This window comes from Rhinolophus ferrumequinum, chromosome 10 (assembly GCF_004115265.2).
Source record: "Rhinolophus ferrumequinum isolate MPI-CBG mRhiFer1 chromosome 10, mRhiFer1_v1.p, whole genome shotgun sequence".
Lineage (NCBI taxonomy): Eukaryota > Metazoa > Chordata > Mammalia > Chiroptera > Rhinolophidae > Rhinolophus > Rhinolophus ferrumequinum.
Window position 1 is genome coordinate 43,555,288 of NC_046293.1, and position 25,031 is coordinate 43,580,318.

General features: G+C 34.6%; 1 protein-coding gene across 1 annotated transcript in view; it reads right to left on the minus strand.

Annotated features, from left to right (window-relative positions):
* The window catches only part of SLC2A13 (solute carrier family 2 member 13), a 308,745-nt gene that overhangs the window by 253,822 nt on the left and 29,892 nt on the right, over positions 1–25,031 (minus strand). The window contains 1 exon segment of the mRNA XM_033118217.1: positions 7,512–7,671. Within this exon segment, the coding sequence (XP_032974108.1) occupies positions 7,512–7,671 (160 nt within the window).

Below are 25,031 nucleotides of genomic sequence, written 5' to 3' on the forward strand. Positions count from 1 at the left end.
AGCTTAAATTAATTCATGTGCTGTTAAAGCAAGTCTGAAACCTATTCCTCCCATTATACTATGATACTTTCATGATAAACATTCCTAGGTGTCAATTCTGTCAATAACAAAATTACAAATATCTTCAGCATTAAGGTATTTACTTGTAATAAGGTTGTTAATCAAATCCGTCTTTCTTAAAAAGGCCACTGTATAGTTATATTTTTAAGACAGACCGCTTCATAGTCTGTATTTTATACAGAACCAAACACCACTGATTTATTAGCACTAAATTGTAAGAACATTTTCCTCAGCATAAATTTGTTCAGAAACACCACCCTCTTTCAAATATCATTCTGAAAAGCATCTTGTTGACATTTTTTTTAACTGTAAAATATTATGGGGGAGGGAGGCTTATTATTTTTTTCATTCCAAAGTAATATTATTTTAAAAAATTATTTTCTGAGTCTTTCAATTAAAAAACTCAAACTCAATGCATTGTTAAAGAGAGTGCAGTGGATTTCAAGTTCTATTCACATCCATTGAAGTCTACCCTTTCCATGTCACACTCAAACTCCCAGATATTAATCACGGCCCTCAACTCACAGTTGCTCTAAACTTCTCACTAGTGCCCAAGTGCAACTGGCTCTTACATACTACAGGGCTTTTAAAAATTACATTTCACCAGAATATCCCTCTCCCTCACTGTGTCTGGAACCCTTCATAAAAGACTCAGCTCAAACACATTTCCATTGTGAAGCTAAGTTATGCGATCCCACTGGGAGCTCCCATAACGCTATCATTTAATTAACATGCTTATGAAAAGTTTCTCCTCTTCATTAGATTGTGAGGTGCCTGATGACAGGGACATTTCTTATTTTTCTATCTCTAGTACGAAGGAAAATAGCAGTATACAGTAGATGCCAAAATTTGTTTTTGAACGATGGAATGATTTCCATACTAACTGATGTCTCCAATGGAATCACCTCACCACCTCACACCTATATTCCGGCAGCAGCCTCATATACAGGTTCCCTGAAACCATTCAACTCAGAGTATGGCATGCCCTGCTCAAAACATAACAACTTCCCCTTGCCTGTACATAAAAGTTCAAAACTTGTAGCTTAGCATTCACAGACTTCTAGAATCTGGCTCCAACCTATTGTGTACATCACCACTTCAGTTTCAAGCCTCCTGATCCTGCCCTCACCTTGCCTACACCCCCTATTTCTACCTCTATCTACATGAATCCCAATGATTTTTCAAAGCTCAGCACAAGTCTTAACTTGTCGATAAATTAGCCTGAAGATACTCCAGAAAAATCTCTCATACAGATGTTGCTAGCACTAACACTTTGTGCTTATCGTGCAACACATATTATCTCAAATTTTACTTCTTTCGCAAAACAAAACAAAACAAAAAGCATAAAAAAGCATCATGTAAATGATGAAAATATCTAGCACACTCAGTTAACAAATGGTTGTGCTTAGGCTCGTGAGGTAGACTAAACTAACTCTAGTTTTAAAAAATTAAATCTGAGGGGAAAAAATGAGTAAAATTCAACATGAAAGAGAATAATTTAGCCCCTTTAAAGATATAAACTATCATGTAATTTATATTCTTATTAATATAAATTACATGATGGTTTATGTAATTATCAATAGAGGAGTAACTTATTTGAAATCAGCTCTGTCCAAGAGAGAAGCACAAAGAGTGTTCTGGAGCCCAGAGACGTATATTATTTTGAGAGACAGAAATTTTCATTGACTCAGAAACTAATTTTCCTTCTCTGATTTTAAAGCACTAAGAAACAGTTCTGATTAATAATTTAGTTTTTCAGCTATCTATGAAGTATATATATTCTTCAGCATAAATTAGTGAGTTGGTCTTTGGTTTGTAATGTCTCTTTACTTTGGTTAAGAGTCTATTCCCTAGAGCCCATTCAATTCAGCTCAATTCCATAAACATTGATTGAGTATTTACTAAGTTCAGGCCCTTTCCTAGATCTAAAAATGAGTGCGTGGTCAATGACATTCAGGAGCTCCAAAGCAAATCACAGAAGACAGGCAAATAAGCAACTGGTTTAAAATAATATGGTGAGTATAAAATTGAAGCTATGTACAAAGTCTTATGAGAGAACAAAGGAACAAAGACAGCTTCACATGACATGCAAGCAGAGATTTAAAGAAAGAACAGCAGTTGGACCAGTAACCAGGACAGGGTAGGAAGACATTATAGGTAAAGTGAGCAGAAGAAAAAAAACCCAGAAACACGAAACAGCAGCTGTGATTGGTATACAGAGTATATAGGCATAAAGGAGGAGGGAAGGAGGCAGGCAACAATGAGTTACAAAAATCTAGTAACGCAGGGTTCGATAATGAGATACGTGATATGGGATGCAAGCCATGATAAAGAGCTTCATTTTTTTTTTCCTGTAGGTACTGGAGACGCTTTGAAGCATTTTAGCAGTGGCACGCCCAGATACGTGTTTTAGATCACTGTGGTGATGGTTAAATTCATTTAATCATATATATATTGAGGGCCTGCTATGCTCCAGGCTTTATCACAGCAGTTAAAAAAACCTTTGTTTGCTTGAGGTGTAGTGAGTAAATCTCACGACGTTCAATAAGCAACATTAAAAACTATTAGCACAGAAAAGCACAACCAGTGATAAAACTTTATAGCATTAATACTAACTATTAAACTACCTCTGCCATCTTTATATCTGAAATATCCAAAACAGGCAAATTTATGGAGGCAAAAAGTAGATTAACCGTTGCATAGAGCTGGGAGGAGCGGGGAGGTTGGGGAGGGTGACAGCTCAGGTGTGCAAAGTTTCTTTTCTGGTTAACGAACATATTCTAAATGTGATAGTGGTGATGGCTGCCCAGCTCTGCGAATGTACTAAAAGGCATTGAATTGTACACTTGAAATGGTGAATTGAATGCTATGTGAATGATATCTCAATAAAGTTGTTTTAAAAAATACAATTTTTAATGCTATCTTCAAAATCTTTATTCCCCTTTCCTCATGAAACCAGATGACATCCTTCCCAGCACAGAATGTATTATAACACTAGAGTGCAAGTGTTATAAAAATACCAACTTTTTTCAATCTTCTACTGGCAATTCTTTTGTCTGGGAAAACTAATCTTCCAGTTCAGCAGAAAACAATTTATTTCTATGACATCCAAACAATAAGAGAACAGAAACTTGACCCATCTGGCACAAAAGGTGAGTTAGTCTTTCAACAACATCAAAATCTAAGTACTTTTTCTGTCTGATTAATCAGTTTCATCTTCTGTATGTCTTAATCTGATCACTACTGTAAAAATTACCAATAATTATTTTTTACATATAATTATTTTTTACATGTAATTGCTGACAATTCTAAAGTTAATGCTAAGGTACCATTTCAGTCTATTTACTTGTAACCACGCTCCTATTAACCCAGGAGTCAGATGAGGTAAACTTACTGCTAAATAAGTAAGTAAATAAGTAAATAAATAAGGATGCTAAATAATGAAAGAGGAAATAATACACAGAAAATTCACCGGTAAAAAAAGTGAAACCTGTTTGCATGTATACATAAGTAAATGTGTATTCTTACAAACAATGAATAGGTTAAAGCGGTCTGGTATGTTAATGTACTGGTCTGAATGCCAGCCCAAATTAGTTTTTCCACCTCTCTTTTTATTGTCTCATCCCTGAGTTCTCCAGTATTGTGGGAAAAATTCACACAAGTATACTCTTTGGCTTTACTGCACATATATGGCTCCAACTTCAGCTGGGATCCCATGGTTATTTGAAAAATTGTTTTTGTCTATAAGGCTCTTCCTTTCTATACTTCCTACAGCAGCTAGAAGCATTTCACATTTTTTTTTCCCTAGGGCTCTGCCACACCAACTCCAAGCCCCATCGTTACTGATAAAGAAAACAGGCCATAGGATGTTTTCCTTGAACCTACATTATAACTTACCTATAGTAGCTCCCATCCTTTATTCATTCATCAGAACAGTAAATAATAATGTGATTCATCATTTATTGAACATTTGCCATGTGCCCAGCACTGAGCCGAGTACTTTACATATAATAATTAATTCAGATCCCACAACAATCTCACAAGATAACAATTTTTGGTCCCAGTTTTTACAAAGACAACGTGAAGCTCCCGGGAGCTAAGTAACTTATTCAAGGTGCGTAGCCAATGAGTGGTAAAAAATAAATGTGAATCCAGGTCTGTCTATAACAATGTCACCCTGCCTCTGAAAAGTGGTTTAACGCTTGTCCCAAGACCTCCACTTCTACACAGGGACAACACATTAATAAATTATTTTTACTACTGAATGATCTTTCTCTCTTTCCTAACCAATACTGAGAAAAGATACCTAAATTGCCATACTTAAGTCAAACACATGGCTTATGCACTTTATACTTCCATTTAAAAACAGATTTTTAATAAAAGTATATATATATGTATATATATATATACATATATATATATCTGTATTAGTTACATTAATAAGTTTTTAAAGAAAATGTAAATAGATGATTTAGATCTTCTTAAAGACATGGGGTTGAAAGATTCATTGACTTCCACTGAGCTTCCAAAAATGACTCAAAATATCATGTTATGCTCATAACCGTTATCACTTCCTTCCTTCTGTCCATCTACAACATGGGGAAAAAAGATGAAATTTCCTTCTTCATTTTTCCAGGAATTTCTCATTGTGGCAGAGATTCATTCCTTCAAAGATAAACACAGTTTGGCAACACTGGCAGACTAAGCTACCAGTAATGCTTCTTAAGAACTCTGTCCTCTTTTTAATGGTCCTGACAAATGGAGGTCCTAAGTGGCTTCAATGAGTTTTCTCACATGACTTTTAATAAAATTTCGGCCTAAGTCTTTAATGGCTCATCTTAAGCCATATGATTTATTGTGTGCTTACAGAGAAATTTAATCCCCTACATCCAGGTTGCATTGAACCCTTTTCCTTAAGCTGTTAAGATTTAACGGAAATACAGTAATCACCATGCAAATAAGTACTAGAGTCTGTCTTGTTCAGTATTTTATCTCCAGGACCTATGTAGAGTAATGCTCAATAAACATTTGTTGCAATGAATGTTAGCAAGAAATCAAGTTATAGAACACTGTGTGACTTGTTGTGCCTTTTAATAAAATCTCCCTGGAAAAGTTACATGAATCCATTGTTTTGAATACTATAAAGTGAGTGACACCATCAAAATGGCAGTGTGAGGTGAGCCTCTGGCCATATTACCCAAAGCAATATACAGATTTAATGCAATCCCCATCAAAATCCCAATGGTATTTTTTAAAGAAATAGAACAAAAACTCAGCAGATTTTTTGGGAACTACAAAAGACCCCAAATAGCCAAAGCAATGTTAAAAAAGAACAATCCTGGAGGTATCGCACTCCATGACTTTAGCTTGTACTACAGGGTAACAATAATCAAAACAGCATGGTATTGGGAGAAAAACAGACTTGTAGACCAATTGAATAGAATTGAGAACCCAGAAATGAAACCACATAAATATGGACAGACAATTTTTGACAAAGAAGCAAAAAGCATACAATGGAGAAAAGACAGCCTCTTCAATAAATGGTGCTGGCAGAATTGGAAATCCATATGCAAAAGAATGAAACTGGACTGCTATCTATTACCATGTACCAAAATTAATTCAAAATGGGTCAAAGACTTAAGCATAAGACATGAAACAATAAACTGTATAGAAGAAAACATAGGTACTAAACTTATGGACCTTGGGTTCATGAATTTGACTCCAAAGGCAAGGGAAGTAAAAGGTAAAATAAATGAATGGGACTGTATCAAATTTAAAAGCTCCTGCACAGCAAAAGAAACCATTGACAAAATAAAGAGGCAACCAACTGAATGGGAGATTTTTGTAAACATTACCTCCGATAAGGGGCTAATATCCAAAATATACAAGGAACTCATGCAACGCAACAACAAAAAAACAAACAACCCAATTGAAAAATGGGCAGAGGACCTCAATAGACATATGAAAAAATGCTCAACATCACTAATTATCAGAGAAATGCAAATAAAAGCCACAATGAGATATCACCTCACCCCAGTTAGAATGGCTATCATCAACAAGACAAATAGTAACAAGTGTTGGAGAAGCTGTGGAGAAAAACGAACCTTCATACATTGTTGTGGGAATGCAGACTGGTGCAGCCGCTATGGAAGGCAGTGTGAAGGGTCCTCAAAAAATTACGAATAGAATTACCATATGACCCAGCAATCCCTCTCCTGGGTATCTACCCAAATAATCTGAAAACATTTATACATAAAGACTCGTGTGCTCCAATGTTCATTGCAGCTTTATTTACAGTGGCCAAGACATGGAAACAACCAAAATGTCCTTCGATAGATGAATGGATAAAGAAGTGGTATATATACACAATGGAATAGTATTCTGCGGTAAGAAAAGATGAAATAGGACCATTTGTGACAACATGGACAGATCTTGAGAGTATAATGCTAAGCGAAACAAGTCAGATAGAAAATGCAGAGAACCATATGATTTCACTGATATGTGGTATATAAACCAAAAACAACAAAAGAACAAGACAAACAAATGAGAAACAAAAACTCTCAGACACAGACAATAGTTTAGTGGTTACCAGAGGGTAAGGAGGAAGAGTGATGGTAGATGAGGGTAAAGGGGATCAAATATATGGTGATGGAAGGAGAACTGAATCTGAGTGGTGAACACACAATGGGATTTATAGATGATGTAATACAGAATTGTACACCTGAAATCTATGTAAGTTTACTAATAATTGTCACCCCAATAAACTTTAATTAAAAAAAAAGAATACTATAAAGTATGATATCAAAATTCAGAGCCCCATCTTTAAGCTTTAATATAAGAAGTTTGTTTTTACAATATTCAGTTTGAAAATATTTTGAAGTCATTTTAAAAACATTTTTATCTGTCATCTCTTGTGATTCAAAATAAGCTAAATAATGATCAAGAAATAATTTATGTATTTTAAATTTACATATGTAACATCTTTTTATACAGTAAAACTAAGTCTACACCTTTAATGACTGGGTTTTCTTTGACATCTAAAAGTAGCCTCCTAAATCCAAAAAGGATGTTAGTTTTATCTGCAGTTCATAAACAGCTTATCACTGATACAATTCAAGAACTACATGCATATTTATTGCTGTATTCATTTTTTTAAACAAATATTGCAAAAGATTACATACAGTGTGAGAAATGTCACCTAAATACAAAAAAAAAGAAAAACAAAAAAAAAACAAACCTGCAAATATCAATTCTTAATGGTAGTTTCCTTGTCTATCATTAAAATAAATGTCAACGTCTTGTCCACTTCCAATTTTGCTGAATGCCACCCACTTATACATGAGCTACAATTCAAAATACCCAGTTACATTTTCCTATCATTTCTCAATTTTTATCCCATCCCCTAAAATCATGATTTATTTGAAAATTAAATATAAGAACTATTTACAGACCTCCATCCATCCTTCTGGAGATAACTGAAGGCTCCATCAACAACACTTGCAAAGAACTGTCCTCCCGTGATGAAGAGGGTATTAATGGTGACCAATCGACCTCTTAAATTGGGTGGTGAGACCTCGGCGATGTACACTGGCACTGTCATAGAAGCAATGCCTGTAAAGAAACAACGAAAAGTAAACATAAGACATTTATTCAAGATTCCTGTTGTTATAGATATTAGTGCTAGATTATGACATACACACACACATACACACATGAGCTTAATTTTCTACTTTAAACAAAGGTTTACCACATATTTAATGACGGTTTATATATAACCAGTGACCACTGCAGATAAGAAATGTATGTGAGACACCAATTTTTGAGTATCATTTTTCATATTATCACTTGAAAGCCTACAAATGAAGTATCTCTAGAGATCTCATATAACTTTAGAAGGCATATAAGTATGCTTTATAACTTTACGTTAGGGCTAAAATAGGAAAATGTTCTCTCTATAGAATTATTAAAATATTTTAGTCTGTACAGAAATGTAATTAGATGATGGTGAACGTAAAAAAAAAAAAATCTCAGAATATCTCTTTTCTATTCAAGCTCATCATTTCCAGTAGACACATCAAAATTATTAATTGATACACTAATAAGAAATCCATATATTAAATCACCTTATTCAATTATTGGCTAGGTGTACATTTCAGAAGTAGCTCACAATGAATAGTACTTTGGGAATTGACCGTTTTCAAAAACAGGTGATCTTAACTGTAAAATAGATGGTTTTATGGATAAGGTGTATTTGATTAATACCTGCTTTAAATTTTTTTTTAAATCTAAAATCAGCAGCATAATCTATGGTAGCAGTTCTCAAACTCCACTGATCACTAGAACCACTTACGTTTATTTAATAAAGATGCCCTCACTTTACCCACCCGAGTTAACTAGAAAACTACAGAGGTGGAAAATGGGCCTGTCTTTTAAAAATCCTCCAGGTGATCCTGCATACAACCACAGTTCTATGGTACACAACTCTGAGCCAATGCAAAATTATCTCTTGAAGAAAATCTTGGCCCTGCTGGCCATGTGTAGCTCGCTTCCAATTTTTAACCTACAACTAGTATCTAATCACGCCTTACCAATAGCTCAGTGAAAACAATTAAGCAGGATTGCCTAAGAAAATTTAATATTTTTACATCTGTAGATACTATAAATTGATATCTAGATGAAACCAGAACATCAATGGGTTGTATACTAGATCCACATAGAATTGCTTTTAATGAATTATCTGTATGATGCCAAAGAGTACGATGCCTGTATGGAAGGAAGTAACACTGAGACACCTATTGCTGTGTTTTTTGGACAAGGTCTTTTGAAGGAACTACTGACCATATTCTGGACCACAAGAGACAGTACTCTCTAGTTTCAGTAACTGCAATAGTTGTGCTTCTCAATAACTGAGTTGTGCTTGTTTATTGGTGCTATAAATCACTACCAACCTTCCTTTAGGTAGGCAGGAAGAGAGGCTTACCTCTACCAAATGTTTAAGACTTCATAGTACTTATTCTGTGAACTAAACTCCCTCCTGAAGCCCCAGTCATCTCCAACGTCAGCTATTTAAAATACATTTTTATTTTCTTTGTTCTATCTTTGAGGAAAGCAAATAAATAAATGGATAGACGAGATTTATTTAAGTAATATATATCTGCTTCTGGAACATTCACTTTATTGGTGTAGAACTATTGGTAAGTAATTATTAAGTGTGCACACAAGTCAGATCACTAAGTCTCAGAACGATACACTCTTTAGTTTCCACCACTGTTATGTAGTGCCTGTCCATATGTGGTGATGAGGAAAAGTATCTTATGATTTTATGAGCATCTCATGATTTTCTGAGCTTCATAAAATCATAAGCATGTGTTAGTAGACAAAGTACAAATAGTCTACAATTAAATTATCACTTAAACTGCTCAAAATTTCCATGTGACTGCTAATCAACTTAATATAATAGCACAGACCACCCTAAACTGGCGTTCACCTAACTTGGAAACAGGAAGCATTTGCAGCAAATGTTGACAAGTTACTTGTATATTCTTTTTAGTTCTTTTACGATTAAACTTTGAAAACTCAGGCAATAGTAATTGATCATTTGGACTTCTTTTTGTGCTTTGGTCTGGCTGTAAAGAGGAATTCAGTTCCTCTCTTTAGCCAGAGATCTTTTATTCAGTGGCTAGCCCACAGATTTGAGTATGTGAACCATGGTTTTAGGCAGCACATGCTGACCACAAAGCCCATAGATTTTTACTTGATAGGAAATGCAGAGATGTCCCCAGGCCCTTATAAAGCTTGATCACTAAAAATAAACAGTAGGACACTAAAAAGTAACAGATAATGGACAGAGGGAAATGACCGAAGAACTATACGCATAAAAAGACAGACTCACTGGATTTAAAGTTGAAAAGAACTCCAAAAGATCTGTTTAACGAGTGCTAGCGCGGTTACAACTGCTTACACTCTATTAGGTATTTCATAGAAACTGATTGACTGACCACCACAGATGAGGGCAGGCTCTGAGTCTAAATTCCAGCCTTGCCACATGCCAGCTGGTCAAGCCTGGACAACTTAACTTTTCTGAGTCTCCAGTTTCTCATCTATATTATAGAAAGAATAAAAGTAATTCTTTCATAGGAAATGGGAAAAGTCAATAAGTTAATAGAACGAAGCCGTTAAAATTGTGCCTAGCATACAGAAAGTAGTCAACAATATCAGCAAGTATTTCTATTATTATTATTATTATATTTCTGGTTATGAGGCTTTTCCAATTCAGTTTGACCTGTGTTAGGTGCTGGGATTATCAGGATGAGTATAATAAAATAGGGTCCCTTCCCTAAAGAAAGCCACACACAACCCCTACTCACAAAAACATGCAACCAAAAACTTTAAAAACAACATAGTAAGGGTCACAGTACAGCGATACACTGAGTCCCATCTTTTGATGCTGACACGGCTGCATGCTGACAGCATGGTGGCCACGAGGAAAGGCAGTGCAGACATTCTGCAGAGTAGAGCATGAGCTTAAGAAAATACGAAATGACAATATTTTCTCAGAGGTCACACAGAAAGCGTGAGGCAGACTATGTGTAGAGAGGGTGTGGGAGGGGCAGACAGAGCACAAATCATGGAAGCAGCATCTATTTATCAGCGAACGTTCATGAATACTTGATCTGAGCTGGGCACTGTGCTAAGCACAGGGGATAGAGTGTCACAGAAGGAAAACATGCCCTCAACCTCATGGAGCTTAGGGGCGGCTCAGCCAAATGTGTTTGAACAAGCAATTACACGTCCAGTGGGACGGGTCTCACCAAACGGGAAGTGTGGGGACTACCAGCCTATGGCAAAGGCACTGGATGGGGATTCAGAAAAGCCTTGGATGATGTCATATTTAAGCCGAGATCAGGTGAATGAGTAAGCTAAAGCTAGATGGGGGTGTGGAGGGTGAGAGATACTTTAGAGAATAAGATCAGCTTAGACAAAGGCCTCGAGTCAGGAAGAAATGCATCCTGTTGAGGGGTACTATTTCTAGAGACGTGGGCAGAGACCAACCAGACTACAGAGAATTTTAAAGCTATATGAAGGATTTGGTACTCAGAAATCTTTGAATAGTTTAAAGGAAGAAAAGTCACAGTCAGATTCATGTTTTTAAAGGATCCTTCTGGTTGGAGTGTGGAAAACTGACTGCAGGGGAGCAATGAATACAGAGGCAGCACTGAAAATGGAGTAAAAAGGAGAGATCCTATGATTATGTATTTCGTATCTAGGCCAAGGAGAATTTGGATAAAACTTGTGAAGGATGAGGAGACGAAGAATTCGAGGATGATGTTCAGATGTCCAGCATAAGCAACTAGGAGCCTGATGGGCACTTTGTACACCGGTAAGAAACACTGGAGGAGAAGCACCTTTGGAGGAGAAGCAACTTTGGGTGCACCATAATAAGGTCAAGTTTTAGACAGGTGGAGTCACAGGTGCTCTGTGAAATATTCAAGTAGACTACTCCACAAGGGTGCTGAGAATATAGATTATTTACATGCGAATATCCCCAGCCTCTTTCTCTTCTCCTATCCAATAAGAGTCTTTGCCAAAATAACCAATCTCTCCTTCCTTCTCATCTTCAAGGGAAAATCTGGTTTTTGTCAGCCTAGTTCTTCTAGTTCTTGAGCTGTTTTCACGCTAGACATAAAAAAAAAAAAAAAAAAAAAAGATGGAGATAAAAACATGGGTCAAAGATCTGGTTTGTCAGGAGTTCAAATGAAAAAAGACTGGACAGAGTTGTGAGTGAGAGGCTCAGGGTCAGTATGGAAAAATATGGGAGCCTATAACACAGGGACTGACTGAGCCTTGACTGGGAATGTGAGAGATAACCGATTTTAAGAAATATTGCTGAGTATAATGTACATGCTATTAGATTCTTTAGACACAAAAGTAGTACTACTTTTCAATTGCTTTAGTTGCTGAACTGCATTTCTGTAAATGCAACTCCAAACTAAGGCTGGGCCAGGCAGGGCTTGAGAGTTATACAAATACCTGGAGCTCAGAAGATGGTTCTGTGTGACTGGGGCACATAACTGAAATCATGGGAATGGAGGAGATTGCTCAGAAATGGAATATGAGAAAAATGCATAAAACTGATTTCTGAAAAATTGCAATTTTTAAGGAAACTCTGGAGAAAGAAACTGAAACAAAATGACCAGCAAGCTGCTACCTTATCCTTGAATACTATGTTATTTCTAAAGTCTTTTTATGTTACCATTTTGCATTATTATGTAAGGTAATCCTATGGATGTGTAGGCGGGACAGATAATCATTCATTATCCCTTAGGAAAGGTAAAGAAATCCGGCCTCAGAGACAGACAAGAATAGATTTTCAGAAAGTCACATAGGAAGTTAACATCAAAGCAGTTCTCCCCGATTTGGGTCCCCTAATGTTTGTAATGCTCCATTCCAGGACTGAGTGCCATGCCTGTTTAGAATGTGACACTTTGGAAATCTCTCAGAAACATTTTCCTTTTTGGCCTCACTAACTTAGTTAGCACACATTAACTAGAGGCAGAAGGGTCTGATCTCTTCCCTGCCCCTATTGCTGCTGTGTGACTTACTGCCACCAGGTGTCATGTTAAAGAGTGCAGATGAATTACTCAAAAAAATGAGAACTAAATGTGATTAACTGTATAATTTAGAAATAGACAAGTTTAAATCCATAAAACTGCTTTGTGAAAATGGAGAACGATGAAAGAATGCTGATGATCAGGAAGAGTAGTAGACTCCGTGGTCACTACATTCACATCTGTTCAACATGCAAATGCTGCAGACCCTGTTAACCTACCTTGTAATCAAAAAAACCACCCAGGCAAACCATAATTTATGGATTTCCAAACATGACACCCACTTATGAAAGACCTTGGACATTAAAACTATGTCACCTCAAAATCTCCTTTCCACTTTAGAGAAACAAAGGAACTTTGTCCTTAGACAAAGCTCACTGTTCCAATAAAGGACAGTTAATATTGTATGAAATTACCCAAAATTAATTATGTGCTTCATAAATGGATGCAATTAATGATATTTAAAGTTTAGCAGATTCTATGAAGAGCTTTAGATTTTTTCCCTATTCCAATGAAGGGGTTTTGGGGTTCACAACAGGCCTCCCTGAGATGTGCCACTTTGGAATGTGAATTATTTTGAGCTAACAGCAACTGAGACCTTGAGTTAAAGAGAAATTTTTACCTCTCCCTTAAAAGAATTTAAATTAAAGGCCTTGTCCATATTAAAAGTTATTACCAGAAATAACTTTTTATTACTTAACAATAGGGCAGGGTAAACATCTAATTACTGAACATCTGCACATCTGCTCTTATCGTCCTTCAAATGACCTTCTCCCCTCAAGCCCCAAGGTGCCTTTCCTCATCATTAAGCTCAGAATGTCATATATACTTCATTTTAACTTTCTGTTTCTGAACCCCTCATGTATGTGGGGTCTCTGATTCTCTCATGTATATGGGGTTCTCATATGTATGTATGCAATTAAACTTGGTTATTTTCTCTTGTTAATCTGTCTTACGACAATTTAATTATTAGATCAGCCAAAAGAACCTAGAAGGGTAGAGAAAACTTTTTCCTCCCCTATACCAATCACTAATCAAATAAAATAAATGCCTGATTAAAAAAAACAAATTCTTAATCATCACACTAAACTTATGACTTGAAATTAACAAAAGGAATTTAGTGGCACAAGTTCCTGTTAAGGGCGTATTAGAGTAAACATAACCACCAAAAGCTGCGTTGGCATTGTTTCTAAATATTATTTAAAAGTTTGATACAAGCAAAGTTTGTTGCTTACAAAATAAACGGTCTACATCAATGAAAATGCATTATCATATTTGGCTCAAGGAGTTTCACCAGAAAATTGTGCCTCAGACAACACAGCAAAACTCGATTCATACTCTCATGCTGCCAAGCTGATTCACTATGAACAGCACAAAACGCTCTTGAGCGCAGAAGCTGCCTTTCAAAAACTGCTGGAAGCCCTTTTAAAGCCCTGAGTCAGAAGTATAAATAATTTCATAACCAAATAGCATTAGAAAATCCTGTTGCGATGGGTAAATACCCATGAATCACAGCAGCCTCTCAGCATGATAACCCAGACAGCAACTAATTAGCTTCTCAGAAGCACATGAAGCTACCTTTTAATAATAACGCTTCTTGAACAAGAAGGATTATGATGTCCTAATTTTATTTTATAAATTATTGCCCCATGATTTCTAAAGAACTTTAATAAAGAGAAGGAGCATCTGTCTAAACAAACAGTATCCCTCACTACATTTGTTTCAGTTTTGCTGTCCTGCCCAGGCCGGGTATATCTGCATTCTTCTAAGTAATCAAGTATCCACAGTTACCAGGCTATTAACATTCCAGACTTCAGTTTTTGGTTTTGGTTTTTTACCTAAAAATAAGGCCTTCGACACCCACAAAAACTGCTGGGCAACTTCAGAGAGCAATAAGCCCCAAAGTGATGAAAATATATATAACACAAAATGCCTGTAGCAGAAGAGCCAGGTTATAAGAAAGATTCCATCTATGGGGATAACTAGCAGAGGTAATGTTCTATGGTGTTTAAAAGTTAACAGAGCACGACAAACATGTCATCAGCATTTCAACTCAGTGCAGCCTCTCGTGGGCTAAATGACCTTTATATTACTTGAGAATATGCTATTGATCTGCCCATGTCCTTTCTCCCAGTAAATTCTCAGTATGACTATATCACATTGCTTCTCCAAGCAGGACTACAAGCTCATTCATGATCCTATCTCACATATCTTCTGCAATATAACTTGCCTAAGTATCAAGCATAGACCTTGTTGATTAGTATTATGGGATGTGTATACAAAACCACATCCTTTTAAACTATTGTTGATTGGTATTTAATACTTAAAAACATTGTTCATTAAGGAAAATTCAGAAACCATAGGTAAAAACTAAGGTAAATAAAATAACCTACAGGTAAGAAGTAAGGTAAGTAAAAATCACTCCACCTATTGATAACCACTATTAAAATTTGGTTATAATTTGCAGTATTTTTCCGTAAGTCTGTGGCTTTAACTCATTATATTGTGAATATTTTCCTTCTCTTTAAATACTCTTTTCCAAAAAGGGATCTCAAACTTCTTACTTAAGCTAAGCAGGTACCATGAATATAGACGCTGACTGAGTATAAGATATAAGGTATTATGTTGATTACATAACAACTAAGGTACAACAAACTCTATGGGCCAAAGAAAACAGCCAAATAAGACACATCCCTATGTAGCCATATACAATAACCTGAATACCTGGATACTTGTAGGTTTGGTACCCATGTAGTACAAGATCTTTTAAAGTAACAGTATAATATTTCACTACTCAGATAAAGAGGAAAGAAATGTTCCTAGAACACACAGAGGAAGAGGCAGGAAAAGAACAGAGGAGGAAAGAATTTCTTGATGGGAGAGATGGCAAGTTAAGAAATTCATACGTATGTAAGAAATTTCTTAAATTTGGGAGGTAATAAGGGAAAGATAGCAGTATAAAATGCTGTAGAAGCAGTATGTTTTTACACCTCACAAATGGAATGCACAAAGGTTAATAAGAAATCAATGTTTTCCTCAAGGCAGTAAATTCAGCACACAGGAACATAAGTGGTGCTTTGTCACATTTAGTTCTACGTGACATCTAAAGGTAAATGTTTAAGGACAACAAACAACGTGGAACTAAACAGGAGATAAAAGGCTGTGAATCATCTAAATATAGATTGTAACTGAATAAGTATAGATAAAATACACAAGAAACGTGTACAGCATAAGTCCCGGGCTAGAATTTGGTTGTAGAAATATTCATGCAATAGATACTAAAGGCTGAGAAGTAAAATAGAAGGAAATATTAAAGAAAATATTGATGTAGCAATATAATATATGAACACACATCTTCCAAAATGTTTAAGCTGTTCTTCAATACAAGGTCTGCCCTTTCCTAAAAACCAGGAACAGAGAGCCACGAGGAGGGAATGTGCTTAAATTAAAACACAACACAATGAAATTAAACAGGGAAATGGGTAAGGAAGGACTGCAAGAACACTAAAAATTTACTAGCAGAATACGTAAATAATTACAGAAGTAAACACCATACTGGAGACAGTAAATAACAGAAATGAAGCTGTGTAAATTTTGAATCAGTGTGGAACATCAATTTGAGATGCTTTCCAAGAATGGAAAGTAAAGGAAATTAAAATGACACAAGATACTGTTAAAAAAGAAACCATTATAAAAGAAATAAATAAGCCCAGAGATAGGTAGTAACAGCTAGACACATCCTGGGAAATTTTCTGATTTGCACAGTTAACAAAAATTAATCATTATTATTATTTTTAACGCATAGGACAGAAGGAAAAAAACAGCTTACCTACAAAATAATAATCAGGCAATGTGAAATACCATAGAGCAAAAACTGCAGGCATCTAGGGGGGAATGTGATCCAAGTGTTTTGTATCATCCACGTGTATAATTTCATAACCAAATAACATTAGAAAATCCTGTTGTGAAGAGTATCAGAAGATCAACGACCCTTGTACTATTTTTCAAACAGTCTCTAAATCAACTCCAAGATTAACAACAAAAACTCTAAGAATTGGGAGGTTTCAGTATAAACCACTCAGACAATCTGCTCCTCACTTTGTTTGGACTGATTGGAAATCTAGCTAAATTTCCACTCCACTCAAATTTCCACTCAAGTGTTCACTCAACCATTCTTCTTATGGCTCCTGCCTTTTCTCATTTCTCACTAACGCATTTCTGGAGCGAGCTAGATAGAATTTCTTGGCTTGTCTGATAACCACTTCAAAGCATTAACTGGTCTTTTTCTGTTCCAGCACTTGGTAACAATAGCTCAACATTTTACTTGGTTAGAACACTATTAATAATCTAAACATTTTTTTCTACTTATTTTTTAATGTTCAAAGAGGCATAGATTCTTAGAGCAACATAATGTCCATCTTCATTACCAAAGATCTCTATGAATGATTTCCTGTGTCTCTAAAAAGTAGACAAAATTACGCTGCCCTCTGAGTTTTTTAAAGTGGTAAAAATCATATAAGCCACCCAACAGATATTATCTTTCCCAGCTCTTCTAATACTATCTTTCCACCTCGAGCATATAAATATTCCTATGATGCTTACATTTGAAAATCAGTATAAGTAGTAAAATCTTTACCAAGTAAAAATGAAGAGGAAAAAGGAACATTTTTTTTAAGATCTACAAACAATGACATACAATGTACTTTCCCATAATAATCACTTGGTCATCATGAGAATCTATCTATAAGAAAATTTTAGATGTTTAATGAGGAATATAGCCAAGTTAATTTCCATTTCCTCTTATTTTATTACTATAAAGTAGGGAATGATTTTCTACATGAATACTTTTTCTACTTATTTTCCAAAAACTTTTGAAATACAAAGTGAAAAAGTCTGTTAAAGAGCTATGGTAAGAATGAGAAAGAACAATACTAAAATGAAAAACAAAGTCTGCTTTTAGGAACTCTAGTTACATATCATCTGGCTTTAAGAAAGCTAGGTCTCACTAATGATAAAAGGGAATGGAGTGAAGGAGAACGGGAAAATCTTTAGGTTCTCTTTAGCTTACAGTCAAAATTATTTTAATGGACAAATTTCATATTTTGTTCTCCAGTACACCACGAATGTATACATAACTCAAAAGATTTTTTTAATTGATTCTTTGAAATGTTACCAATCAATCATGGTAAAACATTTATCAACGTTTTACAATGCTGTTTCTTCTTGTAGGGTCTAAAGAGAGTACACTGATCCTTACCATTTATGAAATGTGTTAAGCAAGACACCATAACTATGGCTTAGTAGTACTCTTAAAAATAGACTCAAAGTGATACGACAAATAATGACAAGCCTATTAAAAGGGCAGTACCATCTCTCCTAAGGTGGCTTTAGCAAGAGATAATTAAAATGAGCCCCTCTATTACTCTCCACGGCTTATAAACATCTCTTCACTCTAAATGTAGGTCTAGTGGCAGCTCTGACTCAATCCACAGAACCAAGCTCTGGCACAAATTAGCTGGCATTAATGTTGGCATTATTTCTTATTTTTGTTCAAGCAGTTTTGAGACACCTGACAGCCAGAATAAAAGTAGTGATTTCCAATTATCTGACAAATGATGAGGAAAAGTGATTCACCTAAAGATGAATAGACGACAGATAAATAATAGATGATAAATAGACCGTGTTTCCCCAAAAATAAGACCTAGCCGGACAATCAGCTCTAATGCATCTTTCAGAGCAAAAATTCATATAAGACCCGGTCTTATTTTACTATAAGACTGGGTATAATATAATATAATATGATATAATATAATATGATATAATATAATATAATATAATATAATATAATATAATATAAAATATACCGGGTCTTATATGAATTTTTGCTCCAAAAGACGCATTAGAGCTGATTGTCCAGCTAGGTCTTATTTTCGGGAAAACATGGTATACGTGACTATCATTTTCTAGTATTTATTTACAAGTTCTTTTAATTCCTTCACTAATCACTCTGAAAAACTTTTAATTCTATCCTAAGAAATGGGATAAATCCACACATTTCAATAACTAAAAAATCCCCTAGTAAAGTTTTGTAGATTATTGATAGTTCTACTATTTGTGACATTTCAGTTTTAAAGCCAAAAGACGGAAAGCTCAGTTCCAGGATTACTTTCTGGAACTTTCACAAATAACTTGCCCCAATATTTACTTGAAACCTAAATTTGTTTTCCCATTGATAGACAGGAGAACAAGGAGATATTCCCGCCAACAATTCAATGAAGCATAATTCTACATCTAAATTAGTATAAAACTGAAAAAAGCAGCTGCTGTGTGTCTATTCACATTCACACAGCAGCTGCAAAGAATTTTATCCTTTTGCTTCCAAGTCAGTACATCAAAACCCTCTTGCCCAGGAGCTTGCCAGCAACTTCACACTAATTGTACAATTGCCATAGCAATGAAACAACCATAGCCACACATGTTCATTTGGACTACCAAGCCTGAGCTATTTAAAACTGAAAGGTGACTGCAACACGAAAGTCATAGAGGATAGACTAATTAATTAAGGTGTGTAACTCCAAGAATGTTAAAGACTTGATTTGACTTTGTTTGATTCAGCTTACCTCAGAAAAATAATGACTACGTAATTTCATGAAAAATTTTTTCCATTTTGAAAAAACTAAACATCAATGCTTACACAATATATCAAATATTGGGTTATTTTCTTCCAGTGGACTTTGAAAAAAATCTTCAGGATCAATTGTAAATATACTTTAAAATATCAGTCCACTTCTCACAGCAGAAAGGTCTTAAATTTTTAACATATAACTTTCAAAGTTATTTTGATATATTTCAACCTAAATAAAAATACCTAATATGGAGTAACTATTTATTGATGAAGAAGGAAGGAAATAATAAAAATGACAATAATTCTAAAAAAGTCTAACAGACTCCCAGAATGGAAGGAATTTCTTTTTCATGACCAAGAGAACCTCATTCCAAGTAAGTGTCCCACAGCTTTCTACCTTATTAAAATTACCAAAATACGAATCCGTTACAAGCCAGTTACATCTCATAGTAATATCTTAGTATATTAAGTTTCCATCACAACAAATACAGTAAAATATTTAATCAAGACTCTCAATAAATATTCCATCAAGGATGCTAGTCAAGGTTATAGTAAAATACTAAAATATTAGTGCTGAGAAGCAACACGAAATATCATGGTGAATCATTAGTCATATTACTAGAAAACTTTCAAAAATCTACAATTTAATGGTTAATCAATTAAATCAAGACTTATTAAACTTCAATATAAAATTTAAAAGAAAAATTAAACTTTTTTCTTAAAATCAAATAATACTTATTAAACACTTTAAAAACCAAACAGTGATAAACAAAACAGTTCCCTATTTTTTATTTATAATTCATTCAGCAAATATTGTGTATGATCCATATAGATGATACCCGAAAGTTGTAATACTCAATCTTGAAAAGCTTAAAATGTAACTACTAAAAAATGAAGAAGTAGATCACTAATATTTAAGTGAGACAGAAAGAAAATGAAGTTAACTCTAGTCCATGGTAGGCTACCTGAACAGGATTATCAACGTGAAAATAAATCACTGATATTATACAATAATTATATAATAATCCCCCCTTATCTGGGGTTTTGCTTTCCATGGCTTCAGTTACCCACAGTCAACCATGGGCAAAAAATATTAAATGGAATATTCCAGAAATAAACAATTCACAGGTTTAAATTGTGTGCAGTTCTGAGTAATAATGTGATGAAATCTCAGGCCATCCTGCTCTATCCCACTGAGAACGTGAATCATCCCTTTGTCCAGTGTCTTCAGACTGTATACTCATTAGTCACTTAGTAGCCACCTTGGTTGTCAGCATATAACAGTATTGCATCACTTTTGTTCAAGTAACCCTTATTTTACTTAATGCCACATTCATATAACCTTTATTACGGTGTATTTTATAACTGTTCTGTTTTATCATTAGTTATTGCTGTTAATCTCTTACTGTGCCTAATTTATAAATTTAGACTTTATTATAGGAATATATGTACAGGAAACAACATAGTGTATAAAGGATTCAGTACTATCCATGGTTTCAGGAATTCACTGGGGGTCTTGGAACATATCACCCATCGAGAAGGGAAGACCTCTGTAGATCCTTCTGGCTATTTTACTAACATAGTCATCTCTCTCTGCTACCCCTCAACATACGACCGTTTACAAAAGGTTGTTAGCTGCCTACTAGGATTCTATAAAAATTCTACATGGCACAGACACCTTGTAACTTCTTGAATGCAACCTGAAGTGGCCTAAAAAGCCAAATATTTTTAAGAGGAGGAATATTTGATTGTGGTGCTATATTACAAAATTTAAACCACAATGGAGACAAGGTGAATTTTAAGATGAACAATAATTTTTTGAACACCTACTATGAGCCAGGTTTTTACACACATGCTTTCTTTCTAATTCTCACAACTGCACTTTGAAATAGGTATTGTTAACCTCTTCTACAGCTGGCTAAAGACTCAAAAGCTTGAATGAGTTAAATAAAATACCAAAAGTCACACAGCTAGTAAGTGGCAAGACTGTCTAATCCGAATATCCATGCTTATGTAGCCAAACAACCTTTCTAAAAGTATTTGTACTTGGCCCACTTTTCAAAAGGGTTTTAGGAAACTTACACATTAAAAACAATTCAAAAAAGCGCATGGGCACACACACGCAAAATTTAATGGAGTTGTCTAATGGATGTAACCAAACATAGACATTTAAGATTAAATAATTAATAAAGTAACTTTGAGTCCCTAGAACTAGAGTCCACAGATAAAGAGGTCTGGCCAGAAAATTTTAGGCCTGTATCTCATGATACATAAAGCAGTAAGTGGGAAGACAAACTGTACTGAGTATAATATTCAGTTCATGGCTCCAAAGCCAACCATAAAACAAACCCATGGACATTACTTTCAATCTTGCTTACCTAAAATATAACCACTCAAAGGAAAATTGAGTATTACCTGAGTGTCGGGTCAAAGAAATAACATACACTATTTTAGGAAATGACAAGAATAGCAAAGCCTCTCATCTCCTTCAAACTTCGCCCAGACAACATTTACTACAAGAAGATGCCCCATCATATTCAAGAGGTAGAACTAAGATATAAATGAGCAATAATAATCCATCCTTCATTCAGAAAATATTTAACACATACTATAATAAGATGCTATGCCTACACATAAAGATACATAAAATACAAAGAACCTATAATTTAGCTGGAGACACAGAAAATACAAATATTAATAATGTATAACAACATAATTGTGAAATAAACACTAACGGTAAGAAATGCTCCTGAATTCATAGGAGGGAAAGATCATTTTTGGTTTGTCAGGCAGTTTCACAGAACAACTAGGCTTGTAAGTAAAAAGGAAGTAAGTTAACAAAAGGAAAATTATTACATCTTAATGAATAGTTATCACAGCCATAAAACTGACAAAAGGGAAAATGCCAAAGTTGGGAGGAGTGCTTTTTCCAGAATCGTAAGATATAAAAATCTTAAAGACTTCATTTTAATATTCCTGAGGAAATTAATTTATACTAACTACTAAAACAAATCACATATGTTTTGTGGCATATGGAGAGAAGAAAGAATTTGTTTTGCAATAATAGACATATTCAATTTGCAGCTCTGCCAACTTACAATTCAAATTAAACCATGGCAAATTGTCTAACCTATCTTATTTAGCCGTCTACAAAATGTGGGTGATAATACTAACTCAAGAGTCTTTAGGATTCAATTAGATAAGGTATGGGGAAAAGTATAAGTGCTAATTTTATTATCTAATTCTTTAAAATCAAATTCTTAGTCTAAATTATAAACAAGCTTTTCTGCTTCTTATATCTAAGAATGGTTTCGCTGAAGGAAATTTAATCTTCAATAACAAACTTGAACTATTATTTAAATATAATTAACGTGGTTAACATTATTTTCAAAATCCTATTTTAACCAGCTCTTTTTATTTACACAGCAGCACTAATTCTATGGAATCAGTGGTAATTTCTAATATTATTCTACCATTTCTCTAAACATATAACTTTCTATTCTTTTTTCCTTCTTTATTCCACTAACACTAATTAGTATTACTAATTTATTACCTATCTATTCAGGTCACCAATAGGCTGTTGAGATATGTAGGACTGAAGAAACTACTAATATTAAAGCAAATATGTTTCTGCATATGTTTCTTTTCTCTCCACAACCTTTATATTACTTACTCAAAGAATATTTGCCATAAAAATATGAGTTTTTGCACTGACTTTCTGTATTCTTTCCCCTTCCTTACTGTTTAGTTTTATACACAGGCCACCTCTAGTGAAAACTGTTTGTTCTTATCGTGATGAACCAGTATCGTGTTTCACAGAAAGTTTAACCTTCTGAATTTTAGGTACTTTTCATCAATTTAAAAATAATTGTGGGGAGCAGCCAGTTGGCTCAGTTGGTTACAGTGTAGTGCTCATAACACCAAGGTCACTGGTTCGATTCCCACAACTGGGAGTAAGCTGCGCCCTCCACAACTAGATTGAAAACGACGACTTGACTTGGAGCTGAGCTGTGCCCTCCACAACTAGATTGAAAGCAATGACTTGACTTGGAGCTGATGGGTCCTGGAAAAACACACTGTTCCCCAATATTCCCCAATAAAAAAATAATAATAATTGTAGAAGTAATCTACAAAATATAAAGATAGCTATAATGAGTAAATATCAAATTAATTCACTTAATCTGAATTTTTTTTTCTTGTCCAAATATGAAATGGCCCAAAGACGGGACTAAGAAGAACGGGCTAAGAAAGGGCTGGGAAGTTGCTTGAATAACCAAAAGACCACAGTGCTCCTCTACAAGGAACTGGGGGGCTGGTGAACAAATGACTTGTGACCAGACATATTTAGGGATGTCTAGACATACAATGGGCAGAAAAACACAGTCTTTTTCTACATTTATATTTCTGATCTACACTTAATGTAGAAGAATACTTCATAATTATGTAATAGTCATAAAAATAAAGTATAAAGAGAATCCAGTATAAGTTTGCAAATATTAGGTATTTCATATTTATTGAAGAGGGGGAAGGAAAGGAAAAAAACAGAATTTATCTAAGATCTCAAAGTATTTATGGTACTCATTAACAGAAATATTATATTTAAAACAGAGCATAGCTTAAAAGAAGATATTGCATATTTTAGCTATTGATTAAATGTTGCTAAACAATCCTTTTGGTGGTATTTAGTAACAGTTAATCCCCATTTGTATCCATTTAATAAGATGAAATATTAAATTTGTAAAAAACAATATGGATTTTACATGTGTCAAGCAATATGAAGAAAAAAGTCAGAGGAAAAAAAACACTTTCCTGGACTATGGTGTCCAATATAATAGCTGACAATTCTGTAATAGTACATTTTATTTTAATCCATTAGCAACTACTAAATTATAAGCATCTAGAGATATTATTACCATGAAATGCAGAATATATGAATTAATTAAGATGGCGGTGTAAACAGGAGTGAATGGTGTCAACCTTCTATAGGAAGTAGTTTCTTTAAATATATTATATAAGTGTAATTATACAATATGTATTGTCTTACTATCTATCTGACAAACACTCCAATGTTTTAAAATCTCATCATTTGCCATTTAAACTTTTTTTCAGACAAGGCATTAGTCACACATAATTTACTTGCTATGACTTCTTTTAAATTTTGGATTACATCAATAGTTTTCACATTAAACCATTACTATGCATCCTCATTTTATATGCTCATTATTTATGTGTGATCAGTTAAAGAGAGGAGCTATTTGTAATCATTATGAGAAGTACTATTACTATGGCTCCTTTCCCTAAGAAATGGCTTATAAACAAATTCTTGATAGACGGTTCCCAAACACCAAATCTATTACAAATCAAGGTAATAAGAACAGGCTCTCAGAAATGTATGAATAGAATGATGTAATCAGCCATATTATTAGTTTGAACATCTAGTATGTTAATAGAAGGCCAATTGGTCTGTATGCAATGCAGGGTAAAAAAAAAAGCCGAAGTAAAAGACTTTCAATGTGTCTCTGGCATTGAAAGAGTAAAGAATTCCCTGACAAACCAGTGAAAGACTACTTCATTTGGTGATTTCTCTCTATTTTGGAAATAAACAGAAGGAAAATGAATGTCTAAATATCACCAACTTTATTCCAGATACGCTGCTAACTCACCAAGCAACTTTGCGTAAGGGTGAGTGGGTTGAAGGACAGAAAGAATATAAAACCCAAAAACTGACCAGCTAAACT